This window comes from Fomitopsis serialis (genome assembly GCF_022376445.1).
Source record: "Fomitopsis serialis strain Sig1Antser10 chromosome Unknown B0H18scaffold_11, whole genome shotgun sequence".
Lineage (NCBI taxonomy): Eukaryota > Fungi > Basidiomycota > Agaricomycetes > Polyporales > Fomitopsidaceae > Fomitopsis > Fomitopsis serialis.
In genome coordinates, this window is record NW_025954971.1 from 98,370 (window position 1) to 112,257 (window position 13,888).

The 13,888-nt window shown below is 54.7% G+C and overlaps 4 protein-coding genes across 4 annotated transcripts; 2 read left to right on the forward strand and 2 right to left on the reverse strand.

Moving 5' to 3' along the window:
- Positions 1–3,270: 3,270 nt before the first annotated feature.
- Positions 3,271–3,777, reverse strand: B0H18DRAFT_952357 (uncharacterized protein; the record flags this gene model as incomplete). The annotated part of the gene is made up of 4 exons (XM_048042099.1): positions 3,271–3,319; positions 3,373–3,402; positions 3,461–3,694; positions 3,761–3,777. 4 exons carry the CDS (start codon positions 3,775–3,777, stop codon positions 3,271–3,273), a joined length of 330 nt encoding a protein of 109 aa, XP_047897073.1.
- Positions 3,778–5,358: 1,581 nt separating this feature from the next.
- B0H18DRAFT_871411 (uncharacterized protein) lies at positions 5,359–5,847 on the reverse strand (the record flags this gene model as incomplete). Its single annotated transcript, XM_048040163.1, has 2 exons — positions 5,359–5,463; positions 5,518–5,847. The coding sequence occupies 2 exons, from the start codon at positions 5,845–5,847 to the stop codon at positions 5,359–5,361; spliced, it is 435 nt and encodes a 144-aa protein (XP_047897074.1).
- A 2,653-nt stretch (positions 5,848–8,500) lies between these two features.
- On the forward strand, positions 8,501–11,585 carry B0H18DRAFT_1115901 (glycoside hydrolase; the record flags this gene model as incomplete). The annotated part of the gene is made up of 13 exons (XM_048033332.1): positions 8,501–8,639; positions 8,693–8,993; positions 9,048–9,113; positions 9,170–9,301; positions 9,353–9,446; positions 9,495–9,541; positions 9,607–9,766; positions 9,822–9,977; positions 10,037–10,575; positions 10,626–10,694; positions 10,752–11,247; positions 11,307–11,510; positions 11,565–11,585. 13 exons carry the CDS (start codon positions 8,501–8,503, stop codon positions 11,583–11,585), a joined length of 2,424 nt encoding a protein of 807 aa, XP_047897075.1.
- A 492-nt stretch (positions 11,586–12,077) lies between these two features.
- On the forward strand, positions 12,078–13,835 carry B0H18DRAFT_987057 (short chain oxidoreductase). Its single transcript, XM_048044816.1, has 9 exons — positions 12,078–12,443; positions 12,511–12,556; positions 12,629–12,742; positions 12,806–12,832; positions 12,897–12,962; positions 13,023–13,091; positions 13,155–13,210; positions 13,277–13,373; positions 13,434–13,835. The coding sequence occupies exons 1-9, from the start codon at positions 12,174–12,176 to the stop codon at positions 13,472–13,474; spliced, it is 786 nt and encodes a 261-aa protein (XP_047897076.1). The 5' UTR covers positions 12,078–12,173; the 3' UTR covers positions 13,475–13,835.
- Positions 13,836–13,888: the final 53 nt, after the last annotated feature.

Consider the following 13,888-nt stretch of genomic DNA (forward strand, 5'->3'; position numbering starts at 1 on the left):
CGCCCAACCGTCCCACTACCCTTCTCTCTCCCCCCCATTGACTCCGCATGTTGCCACCCCTTCACCCCCACGGCCCACGCTGTTACCCGTCTAACTTGGAATTCTCGCGCATCATGTAATTTCGACTCTCCTTGCATATAATCCCACCACCTACTCACTCGTCTCGTCGCTTGGGCGGACGGCTTTGTACATAGTGTACGCGCATACTTATATGACCCGGATCTCGAGCATTGTTGAGGTACTCTTACTTAGATGTCATACCACGGCCCGTTATCTGTGTTGGAGGATCTCGTGTACTTAATTATTATTCGCGTCTGCTGAGAGGATTACATCCTGGTTCTGGCTCGTGTATTTCAAGCTCGAGTTTGTGGGTTTGGGTGTGTATGTTGGGAAGCTGGCCTCGGGGTGCGCGCGGTGAGTTGAAGACGTCGTGACGGTGTGTGAGAATTGTCTGGGGTCATCGTAGGGCAAATCAGGTACGTTCTTGGTTTGACATCGCTGCCACAAGCTGATGGGACTATAGTTTTCGCAGAGTCCGGAGACACCCAAGATTGTAGACCGGGAATGCACGCTGTTCGGTCGTTGCCTTGTGGGATACAGGTGAGGCCGGGCTAAGTCAAGACTCAATAACCCGCGAGTCAGTACCACGCAGAGCGAGCGCGCACGATGTAGGACTGTTATGTTGGCATGAGTGGGTGTCTCCACCGCTGAAGCCGTCGAAATGGCCGTCGGTGCAGTGAAACGCAAGTTTGTCATAACGTTATGGCACGCCGTGTTCAGTTGTGCCATCAAGTCTTGATCCTCTACTCACATACCGCCGGTCACGCAAGCCGTCTAGCTCAAATTCAACTATCACACTCTCCCTCGGGGAGGAAGAGTGGTCTTGTACAAGGTCAAGACGACGAACCCGTCCATTCTGTTCATGACGATTGTCGCCCACTCCTGCAGGAGCCTGGCAATGGGGCCGCTGAGCATCACGTACAAACCGAGACGTAAGTAGGTTGCCCCTACACTATAATTGATCGCGCATTAGTGTGCCTGTTTCATGATCAAGACTCAAGACAGCAAGTCCGAATAATACGCCGATCCGTGCACGAGCGTCGATCCCGATTCAGTTGCTACTGATATATGCTGCATGGTGCTAGTGGGTTTACCCACAATCCGGAGTGTCGAAACTCCCAGCGGTGCAAAGAGGAATAAGTGGACTATGCGTGTTCGAGCTAATGGTGTTTTTTCACAGATAACTGCTGGCAAGGGCGCAAAGGACGAGAAATAGAGATTCACAACCGGCCGCGAGGTCCTGATGTCATTCAACCACGACGATTTCATGCATTGAAGCTGAGTTTTGTCAATCTCGCGCAATGGATTGACTGACGAAATCGCGTAGAGCACAAAAATTCCTTGACTAAGCAATAGGTTCCATCCCAGTCCTGAAAAGCCTTCGTTCAAGCCTACGTGGATATACACCGATGATCTAAGAAACATAGAACGGTGCGGTTTGAGCGTATATGCTGTTCTCGGCGCTGTCATAGCAATTAATGACGAAGTAACAGGATGAATCATGGAGGCACTCACGTCACATTAGCTGCGTTCAAGACGTAGAGCCTTCCGTGCCAACGTCGTCAAGTGCTGCTCTGACTAGTGCGATAGATTGAAGGCTTACCCGGCGTTGACATCGGGCACGATGATGGACACCGAACCCTCGTCAGTCGGGACATCGGCAGCGAGCGCTAAGGCTTCCCCGTGTTCTGTCGATGCGAGCCACAAGGAGAACCTGGCAGGGTCTCCGGACTGGCTGTCCAGCCCTCAGCGACCGTCTCTCCGGGGTACCACCCAGAAGTCGGACTATCGAGTTCGAGGGCATTGGCGAAGGAAAAGAGCAGGATCAACGAGCTGTACAGGTGTCCAGTGTGAATGTTCAAATGCCTACTGATCACTGCAGTGATGCTATCACGGACCTCAGAGCCAGCTTCATTGTTCACGATGAGAGAGGTGGTTGTGGGGGTTGTGCTTGCCTGGCGTTCGCACCTCAAGTGCACGGTTTATATACCCTTGAAGTGGACTCCGCCCAGTCATCATTATTGGTAGCTCGTCGAAAGCAGCTAAGAGTGGCATCGTGAGCGCGTATACACAGGGAATGTTGCCCTATGCCCGTACTGGCTGCCTATGCCACGATACTACAGTAGTCGTCTGTGGGTGGAAAGGCCGCATGAGACCGACCTCAAGCCTGAGGATCGTGTACGCTAGATGAATGTAGGACACGACGGACCGGGGATTCATCTCCGCGACAGATGCACCTCCATTCACTTGCAGCGCCGCCAAACGACATAGACTATTGAGCTGGAATAGCGTCTATCTGTCAGACAGACGGGAGAGTCCTTTGACCGTGCGATCTTCACCCACGAAGGCTACGACGCACCATTCTATTGTACTATGAATAGTACTCACCCGCGGCGGTTGGCACTCGACACCCTCTAAGAAATGGTACCATATCGCCGTCGCCCCGGCGGCGGTTCACTTGTCTTGATCAAGGCTTGTATGTCAGCAAGACGAGTCGGACTGCGGATTCGTTGGGGCTAGGATCCTCGGCATCAGCCTGAAGGTCCGGGCTGAGGAGGAGCATGCGTTCCACTCTGGGACCTACGCATCTCCGGCTATGCAAAACGCAAGAGCACACATTCCGTGAACAGCCTGGCTACTGGCAAATATACATACCAGCTGGATCCTATGTTGCGTACAAATGAAAGTTTCAGCCCCCTGTACTCAACAATATCCATAAGTAAGCTACCGTGCCATGGACGTCGTCGATCTTCTGCTACTAGTACTCATTCCTGTCCTCAAAGCGCCGGATCTCGATCAGGATGTGGCTGGCAAGGCTGAGCGGCAGTGCGCTGCGACGCATTCAATGCAGGTTGTCGATCGTTCACCAATGTCTGCGAGCGGGATCTGACAATCAACATATCAGCCTCCATCTAGATCATGTCCTATTTACGCTCAAGTACTAGAAGCATAATCCGCAATGGCCAGACGCGGCGGCACCGACGCTGGCAGCGGCCAGAGCGCCGGTTTGCGGAAGTGGAGGTATTCGCCTAGTCTTATGATGAATTGATGCATGGAAGCCGAGTCACGTAAATCTCACGCAGCGGCTTGACCTCACTTGACTGACAAGATTGCGCAGAGCACAACCATAAAATGATCCCTGGTCTAAGCAACAGATTCCATTCAAGCACCGAAAAGCCTTCGTTCAAGCCTACGTCATATACCGATGATCTAAGAAACAGAGAACTGCGCGGATTCGGCGTATATCTCGTTCACGTTGCTGTCATAACAATCAATAACGCAAGTAATAGGGCGAACCATGAAAGCACTCACGTCACATTAGCTGCGTTCAAGACGTATTGCCTTCCGTACCAATGTCGTCAAGTGATGCTCTGACTAGTGCGATGGATTGAGGACTTACCCAGCGGCGACATCGGGCACGGTGATGGACACCGACCCCTCGTCAGTCGGGACATCGGCAGCGAGCGCGAAGGCTTCCCCGTTCGAGTCTGCCGACACGAGCGTCAAGGAGAAACTGGCAGGATCTCCGGACTGGCTTGTCCAGCCCACAGTGACCGTATCTCCTGGGTACCACCCAGAAGTCGGACTATCGAGCTCGAGGGCATTGGCAATGGAAAAGAGCAGGATCAACGAGCTAAGTACATGGTTGTTGAGTGTGAGTGGTCAGATGCCTATTGATCGCTGTAATGACGCCACGTACCTCAGAGCCAGCTTCATTGTTGACGATGAGAGAGGTGGTTGCTGAAGTGTGCGTGTTGTGCTTGCCTGGCGATTGCACCCCGAGTGCACGGTTTATATACGCTTGGAATGAACTCCACGCGTTCGGCATTATTGGTAGTTCGTCGAAAGCAGCTAAGAGTGAGATCATCATAGGCGGGGAACTATGCCCTATGAGCGTACTGGCTGCCTGTGTCACGACACTGCAGTACCATCTGTGTGTCGTTGTAGGGCCGCATGAGACCGAGCTTGAGGATCACGTACGTTAGATGGATGCAGGACACGACAAGACCGGGGATTCTTCTCCGCGACAGAGGCACTTCCATTGACTTGCAGTGCCACTAAACGACACAGACTATTGAGCTGGAATAGCGTCTATCTGTCAGACAGTCGGGACAGTCCTTTGGCCGTGCGATTTTCACTCACGAAGGCTACGACGCACCATTGTGCTATAAATAGAACTCACCCGCGGCGACCACTAGACACCGTCTGAGAAACGGGACTTGTATGTTAGCAAGACGAGTCGCCGACTCGAAATCGCACCAGTGCGGATTGTTGAACAGTGGAAAGTGTAAACTGGGGTTATTGGACCGGCCCATCCTCGCCATCAGCAGGCTGACTCGGATTCTGGTCCTGGTCCTGGCTGAAGGTCCAGGAGGAGCATGTGTTCCACTCTGGACCTACGCATTTCCGTATACGCGGAACGCAAGAGCAGACATTCCGTAAACAGCCAACACACATACCAGCTAGATCCATACACTGGCCGTGACTAACTACCTGTACCTGTGTCCATGCATGAATGGCACGCAGACCATACATAGATTATGCATCAGTCATGCATGAGCGTAGCGCTCCTATGCATGACCTGATATAGCCTTCGCCTGCCATTTACGGGTCGCCCGCCGGCCACTGCGCCGTCGCCGGCTACCTCGCCCCTAATTGGGTGCTTGTCGTGGCTCTTGACAGCACTGTGCCCGATCTGCGATTGCGGTGAGATACCGATCCAACGTGTGCGCACTCACCTATCCCGAAGTAGCGAACTTGGCCAGACCAGGCACCGAGCTGTCAAGTCACCGTCACGGCTTATACGGATCGAAGTCCAGACGCCTGTCGTCGAGCTCGCTCAGTATTGTATGAAGTGTAGACGCCCTGAGACTGCCGTTTTGGCTAAGTCCTGAGTGCTGTGCAGTAATGTACTCGGAGAAGGAGACGGAGACGGAGACGTCGTAGACTGACACATCGTTCTTTGTGTCATAGTTGAGTTGTAGTCTTAGTGATTATGCAGTCACACAGCATCTGAGTTCGTATGATCACCACATTTTATTCTCGATTTGTCAGGGTACGACACAGGCAAGAACAGCCACATCAATGACACAGTACTACTTGGCGACGGCAGAGGTAAGCTACGATACGACACGGCGGGGACACGTTAGGATATCAGGCAGAGCACCGTGCATGGTAGTCACTGCGAATCATGTATGAGAGTGCACACTGGCAGTGACCACTGCAATTCATATAAAACCCCTTTGTTATGGTTACTGTAGTTTATGCATGGGCCTGCCAGGAGCTGGTGAGGGTTGATCACACGAGGGGCACGTCTTGCGGCTGGAAGGCTTGCGTTGGTTGACCGCCGGGTATTCTCAGCGTGAGCACACCGTCTTCCATGATCGCGTGCACGTCGCGAGGCTGACGAGCAACTGCCTCAGCGATGGTCGTCCATTGAGATACGGCACCACGCACCTGGGTCTCTGGCGGTACGCCGATGCTTTTGGAGAAATCACCAAACTTGCGCTCCCGGATCGTGTGCCCCCGCTCCGTGCCGAGTGCACTGCGAGACGTGCCGGACACCGTGAGCTGCTTGACGCGACTGAACGGGCAGGTTGCGATGGAGATGCGGACGTCGCTCTTCTTCACGCCCGGGAGCTCGAACATGGCGATCACGACGTTCTCGACGGTGTCGAACTGGATGTCGGTGCAGATGTTGTAGCGGCGCGGTGCCCCTTGTGAGCTCGCGCTTCGGACGACACGGTCGGGGTCGTAAGCGCACACGCGAGCTGCAAGTAGTCGCATACGCACCTGGTCCCCGCACCGCCCGCTGCGCTCTGTCTCAATACGCGGTCCCGCCAAAGACTCACTGCAGGACATGTCACGGACATTGACGCCGCCATGGCGGACGTAGTCAGCGTGCTCGCGTTTGCAAAGGCTGGACGCGTCTGTTGCACATGCTGCGTCTGCATCTGCGGGGGCGGAGCCATCTCAGGCTCGCGGCCCTCTGTAACACGATGCGAGCGGGACTCGGGGGCGGAGGACACCCTCGGCGTGCCTCTGCCCGCCGCCGCCGAGTGTGGGCGGCGATATGGGTGTGCGCTATGCGCGATGCGTGTATTCCTGGCAGGACCGACACTGCTCGGTCCTGCGCCAGACGAAGATGCACCGGGGCTCTCGCTCGTGGAGATGTGCAATGGCGGCTTACTCGAAGCACGCCGGCTACCAGACGTCTCGGCCTTGCGCTCATCACTCGTGGGTGTCTGTTGCTGGCGAAAATCTTCCTGCGTGATGTTGTCGAATCGATACTGCGCAGAATACGCTGGCCGCTCTTGCAGTTGGATTGTCGTCGGTTGCTGGTATGTCGGTTGCGGCTGAGGCTGAGGCTGGAGTTGAGGCTGGAGTTGAGGATGCAGTCTGAGCTGAGGCTGGGGCGGCGGCTGTTCAAGCTGTTGCTGCATGAACGTGAACTGTTCAATCTGTTCTTGCTCTTCGGGCGTCGTGTACTGCGAAACCAGCGGGGTCATCGGTTGCGGGGTTGTGTCATGCTCACTGGTGGCCATGTCCCAGGTGCCAGCGAAGTACTGGGGTGTGGACGGGTCTGAGTGGTCGTAGGGGTAGTATGCCATTAGGTGGGGCGAACGGCGACGCGGTCAGCGGGGGCGTCGGTATATATCATGGCAGCGCGCTGCAATGAGGCGTTGTGATGGGACACCGCCTGACTCGTTCGTTCGGGACGGTCCCGGGGGCGGCGATACCATAAGAGGCAACTGGGGCGGCATGGCGCTGTTCGCCGTTGCCTTTTATGGTAGCGCGGGCTCGGCGGCGGTGATGCCCGTGGGCGCGGGCGGCCTAGGGCGGTCGGGAGAAGTCTTCGCACACACGTTTCTCCCACCGCGCCATGGGATCGCGCCATATCTGCGATAGCGCAAGGAACAATGGCCATCCCGCTCATTGTGGCAAGGATAGCGGGCAGCACGTGTGCTTCGAATTCTAAGCTACCGCGGTCAGACGGGAAGCGCAGGGTGTAGCAGCGTACTCACTTCGTGGACGCGAGGCACGCGTTCTGCAGAGCGTCTTTGCCTATTTGATCATGGTGTATGTAGGAGGATAGTAGTCAACGTTCGGGGTCAAGGAGGGTGGGCCGCTTCCGGAGCTGACGCACATCTTATATATGCTGGCTAACTACTGTGGTGCGGTCATCGGTGAAAGGTGAAAGGTGAAGAGACCGTTTGAGATGTTCCATCACAGAAGTCCCATTCCAAATGCGGAAACGGACGTGCTCTATTAGGCAGGTGGCGGAGTGAAGTCTGCTGGAATGACCGCACACAACTCGACGTTGTGTCTGTCCTCCCGACAATGACCTCACTGTCATCGAGCTTATGACGTCGAGTTTCGTTTTGACAGTGTCTGCTAGTACATCCGAGTCCTGGTCATGGTGGCGGTCAGGTTGTTTGCATGTGTTGTCCAATGCCTTTGGATTCTAACACAACCAAACATAGCAGTGGCGATATCCAGGATAATCTTGCTGTCGACGGTTGCTCCGAGTCAGTGCTTTCGGGAGCTTATGGTTGTTCCTTACCTTTATCATATCTCCGTCTCCTGAGCCTGCTGAATTCATCCAAATCCTGTTCTTCAGCACCCTCATCCAGAAACTGAAGGAGAGACTGCCTAGTTCGCCGCGCCCTCACCATGATATAACATCCGAGTCGTCGCAATATCTGCGTCCACCCGGAACTTCCACACTGCATCGGTGGCTAAAGCGTGCAAAGCGTATGAGCCAAAATGCAAGCATCCGTGCACATTGCTGGCGAACCGAAGTTTCCCCGGACCGCCGGCAGGGCCCTGCCTTCGTTTGAAGATGAAGTCGGGACGTCCAGTGTACCAACAAACTCGACGTCTAAAGCTTATATGCTACACTCGAATGATCCAAGTGGACTGCATCTGCAGGTATGTTTTCGATCGTGGTCAGTCTCCTTTGTGAACGCGCGCGTCGCACAGATGTCTCGAATACCTCAACCACTTCTGGCGAGTGCACCTTCCCTCCGAATGGCGATTATCCGGAACTTTCTCATGAATATTAGGTTCTTGCGAATCACGATCAGCTTACTACCACGAGAACGAGCTAATATTAAAACGCGATGCGCGAATCGCCGTTTCTAATTGTCACACTGACTTTTTACAGCTCGATGGCCGTAATAGACTCGAGGGTGGATCACCGACGGCGACATATTCATTCCTCGCATCGACCCTAGGATAGTCTACACGTGGTCCATGCACGCCTTCTCACATTAAGTATTTACGTGCGAAGGGTGAGTTCGACGTTCTCTCGCTTCGGGCGGCCGCCGCCCCGCGCCGCGACGGCTTGCAGTTCGGACGCTCCCTGGCACGATGCGTATATAAAGCCACCTCTCGACGTCCTTGCAGCCAGAGCCCTCACGGACCTACTGGCGCTGCGATGCCTTCGATGGCACTCTCCCTGTTGACTGCCGCCCTCGCGCTCGTCGCTCCCGCTTTCGGGGACATATCACGACGCGCCGAGTCTGGTGCGGGCTTGACCACCCTCTCGAACAACTCGGCGGCAGCATGGCCAGGGCGTACGTACCGTAATCTGATGCATCCTGTACATGTACTCAGTGATACGCACCAGCCAGCGCCAACGGAGGGTATGCATGGGCGAGCGCATTCTCCCGCGCACAATCCCTCGTCTCGCAGATGACGCTTGAGGAGAAGATCACACTTATTACGGGCCAGCCCGGTCGTTGTGTCGGTATGACTGGCGCTGTCGAGCGACTCGGCGTTCCCGCGCTTTGCCTTGAAGACGGTCCGGCCGGTGTGCGCCCCGTCCAAGGTGTCTCTCAGTTCCCTGCGGGACAGGCGGTCGCGGCGACTTGGGATAGAGAGTTGATCTACCAGCGCGGATATGCGATGGGGAAGGAGTTCTTTGACCAGTACGTAAACTTTGGGCTTTGTTTGATCGTGATCGATGTTGATGGTCTCCTTAGGGGTGTCAACATCGCTCTGGGTCCGGTAACGGGCGGACCTCTAGGACGGAGTCCACGCGGTGGCAGGTGAGTCGCTTCATCTGTGAAGGGCCACCGAACCGAACGGCTGATCTTACTCTCAGAAACTTTGAGGGCTTTTTCGACGACGCCTACGCTACCGGAGAGGCTGCATACATGACTGTGAGAGGTATGCAAGACTCCGGTGTCCTGGCCACGGCGAAGCATTATATCGGTTACGAACAGGAGACGTTCAGGTACGAGTGTGTGGCCGACTTGACGCCCCTGCCCTGACGTGCAACATACAGGGACCCATTCAACCAATCGGAGTCCTACGACGTCTTCCCTGTGAATGAGCAGACGCCCATTTCCTCCAACATCGACAACAAGGCGTTGCACGAGGTCAGCATGTTCTGAACTCTGGTGGCTGATATTGACTGCTTGCGAAAGTTGTATTGTGGGGTTTCGCTGAAGCCGTCCGCGCCGGAACAGGCTACGTGATGTGGTAGGTATCCATGGGTTCGGCCCATCTGCGTCCGGGAGCTCACTTTGACTGACCTAGCTCTTACAACGAAGTCAACCAGACACACTCGTGCGCGAACGCGTATACGTTGAACAACCTGCTCAAGGCGAGGTTGGTCATTGAGCCGGTAAATCCAACGCTTATCAAGCTCATCGTGGTCTCACAGCTCAACTTCCAAGGAGGTGTCATGTCAGATTGGGTAAATGCGCCCCTCGCGATCGCGATCAACTGTGCGCTGAACATCGCGCTTACAGGGTGGCGATTGGGGTGACGCGGATTTCATCAACGGCGGTCTCGACATGAGCATGCCAGGTGTTGGGTTTGGCGGCATCTTCGGCCCAATGTGGGGTCAAGGGCTTATCCCCCTCATCGAGAATGGCACGATCGCAGAGTCTCGAGTGGACGACGCCGTATGCACCTTCCTTCCACTTGCATAACTGACCATTCCACTGACCTGTATGTTCGGCAGGCAATTCGTACCTTGACGCCCTGGATCTTCTCCGGCCAACCAGCATACCCCCCTCCTGCGGTGACGTGGAACGCAGATCCACAGTACTACGAGACGGAAGACGCGTACTGGCGTGACGTCCGACAGGTCGAGACGATGACGCTCATCAGGCAGATCGGCGAGGACTCCGCGACGCTGCTCAAGAACACCAACAACGCACTGCCCCTCCGCGCGCCGAAGGTGATCGCGATCGTCGGGAGCGATGCTGGTCCGAACGAGTTGGGCGCGCTGGACGGCGGAGGCTCGAACGCGTTCCCGACGTGGAACCTCAACGGTACGCTGACGTTGGGCGGTGGCTCGGGCTGGGCCATCCCGCCGTATGTCGTGACGCCGTACGAGGCTATCAGCTATCGCGGGCGCACGATGAATTCGCAGGTGTACGCGATCTTCAATGACACGGCGTATGATGCGGTCAATGTCACTGTACCAAGCGCCGACGTTGCGCTCGTGTTCGTGAGTGCGTTCACGAGGGAGGGTGAAGATCGTGCCACGCTGTATCTGTACGTTGCTGTGCTCGTTGAGTGCTGCTGGGATTAACGGGCTGTAACAGCGACAATGATGACGACACGCTGATCCAGACCGTCGCGGCCAATTGCAACAACACCATCGTCGTGATGCAGTAAGTCCGCCAATCTCCCGCAGCACGTATACCTCGTCTTGCTGACGAGGCTCACAGCGCTGGTGGTCCCGTCCTCGTCGAGGCATGGATTGACAACCCGAATGTGACTGCCGTCATCGCTGCGCACTTCCCTGGTCAAGAGGCGGGCACAGCCATCACCAATGTGCTCTTCGGCGATGTCTCCCCGAGCGGCAAGTTGCCCTACACCATCGGGTACTCCCTAGACGACTACGCGCCCGATACGATCGTTGCGACGCCAGTTCTCCAGCCCCAGGCGTACTTCAACGAATCGACGCTGATCGACTACAGATGGTTCAGTGCGAACAACATCACCCCGCGCTTCGAGTTTGGCTACGGGCTGTCGTATTCAACCTTCGCGTACAGCAGTGTCTACGTCCAGAGCGTCTTCTGGCCGGACACTACGTCAGTCCAGCAGACGCACGAGCCATTCGAGGCCTGGGACGGGAGCAACAGTATCTACGACGTCATTGCGCAGGTGACGGCACAAGTAACGAACACCGGCGATGTTGTGGCTTCCGAGACCGCTGAACTGGTGAGAGTGTCTTTAAGAACCTCTGCGCTGACTCAGACGTGTTGATGATCGGTATGTAGTACGCCACGCTTCCTGGTAGCCCTGGGATCTGGCTGCGGGGCTTTGACAAGCTGAAGGCTATGGCGCCTGGTGAGACACGCGCAGCGACGTTCCCGCTCCGCCGGAAGGATCTCTCGCTTTGGAGCACGGAACGCCAGCTCTGGTATATCCCCGAGGGCGAGATCCAGCTGCAAGTTGGTGCTAGTTCCACGAAGTTGTACTTGGTACGCTCCCTTCAGCTCGCTTGAGGAAACCTCGTATTGACATGTGTTAATAAGACGACTTCATGGTCCCAATGAGGGAAAGGATTGCCAGGACTAGTAGTCATTGGTTCAAAGTTTCCGAACGTTGCATAAACGTTGTGATGGAGCCGCACGGCGAAAATAATGAGAAGCTGATTCTCATGGCTCATCTTCTCGCTCTGTAGGCTGATCAAGTACATGGAAGTTTGCTGGATTGATGGTCTGTCATGCATCAACATTCGAATCTGACGAGCAAATGGTGATGCCTGTCCCAGAGGGGGAGGCCTATGCATCTTCAAGTTGACCGGAACTTCTCATTGTCGGGTCGTGCTACAGTATGTACCCTATTCGACATCCTGGCGCTACTGAGAAGCCTAGACATGCTCAAACTCAAAGTCTAATGGATCGTTCACTCCCGCATCCAGTCGATACTTATCTCAAGCTGGTCGGAGCACCTGATGCTTCAATGTGATGGAACAGGCATTCGCAGTTTGATGGGCGCATGGCTGTTGAGCGCTGACCGGGGCGAGACCGTACTGCTTGGTTGATGACGATTGATACGTTGGTATATATACGTGACCGACGTATGCGGCGGACACCGTATCGCACTCGACGCCATCCATCAAAGCTCCTACGATCCTCAGGATGGCCTCCGTCTCATTCGTGCCACGAGTAGCGCTGATCACAGGCGCTGCTAAGGGCATAGGCCGCGCTATCGCCCTACGACTTGCAGACGAAGGACTGGACGTCGGCGTCAACGATGTTGCGTCAAACGCAGAAAGGCTATCAGAGGTGGTTGAAGAGATCCAAGCACGAGGAAGACAAGCATCGTCTGTGATAGCAGATGTTTCCGAAGAGTCTCAGGTCAAGGACATGATCGAGGCCGTCGTGGAGAAGCTTGGAAGATTGGATGCGGTGCGTCATTCTCAATAGGGATCAAGCTCATATAGCAGAACTACATCGCATATCATAATCTGTATAGATGATAGCCAATGCTGGCATCCCCTCTAAAGGATCGTTGATAGAAAGTACGCACGGACCAGATCAATGCTTATTGTAGTAAGTCAAGCTATCGAGATTGATAACTTCCTCGGCGACAGCCAGTGTAGAGCATTGGGACAACGTGATGAAGGTCAACGGGCGGGGCACTATGCTCTGCTACAAGTATGCTGCAATGCAGATGATCAAACAGGGAAACGGTGGCAGAATCATCGGTGAGTAATAAGCATCATGTTATCTATCTCTGAAATGCTGACGATTCTTCGATATTTTGACAGGCGCATCGTCCATGATAGGAATACGAGGTAGGATTTGACTCATCTGAGATGGCAAGACTCGGATGTCAGATACACATGAACGCACTACTAGGCGCACAAAGGCTGGCTCCCTACTGCGCGTCCAAATTCGCTATCAGAGGCCTTACACAAAGTCTCGGTGAGCCATGCCAGTCATGAATGTTCTTCGAGAACAACTCAGTTCGGGTTAACTTGACAGCACTTGAGCTGATGGAGCATAACATTACCGTGAATGCGTACGCACCAGGCCTCATCCTCACAGACATGAGTGAGATGTTTCATGCATATGTAGATGACGCAAGGTCGTGCTGACCATACATCCCTTGTACAGCCGCCAATCCTTTGGATGCGGCGTTCGGTGGTGCTCATGGTGCTACGTTGAAAGCGGTCAGTAGGGCAGCAACAACGCATACTTGACGTACCTGACGTGGATGTTGCGACACTTTACAACAGCTACTGAATGTCCCTCTCGACTCACCCGAAGCAGGACCAGATGTCGTTGCAAGCATTGTCGCCTACTTGGTCAAGCCCGAAGCATACTTCGTAACTGGTGCGTCGCTCGCTGGGCTGGTGCATTGCGGATTGACGAACATGTCTTGATGCACGACAGGTCAAACGCTTTCCGTCGATGGTGGACTACTTCCTCGCTAGTCACTGAGGCTTGAGGCCCTTGTCGTGAATTCCATCTTGTCCATTCTTTGGTCAGCGCAAGGAGACTATTCTAAATCTTGACATGTAACACACTCACGATGCAACTGACGAGCCGATGTCAAAGGCAACTTGGATGCAATGCAGATACAATCCCTGTCTTCCGATTGGACTCGGTGCTATGTCGGACAGGAGTCGGTAGCACTCACAGATGACGCATTGTCCTACGGTGTTCCATGAGGAGAGATATCGTCGCTAGTAAGTTAGGCTAGGAGCCAGACTTACTCTTACTATAAGCCTCAAGTCTTAGTACCCACTGTACAGTGGGTGTTATATAAGCTGTGTTGAGTGCATGCTCGCGAACAAACTTCCTTTTCTGGTAACTTAAGTATAGCGACGCGGTGTAAAATGCGGGGT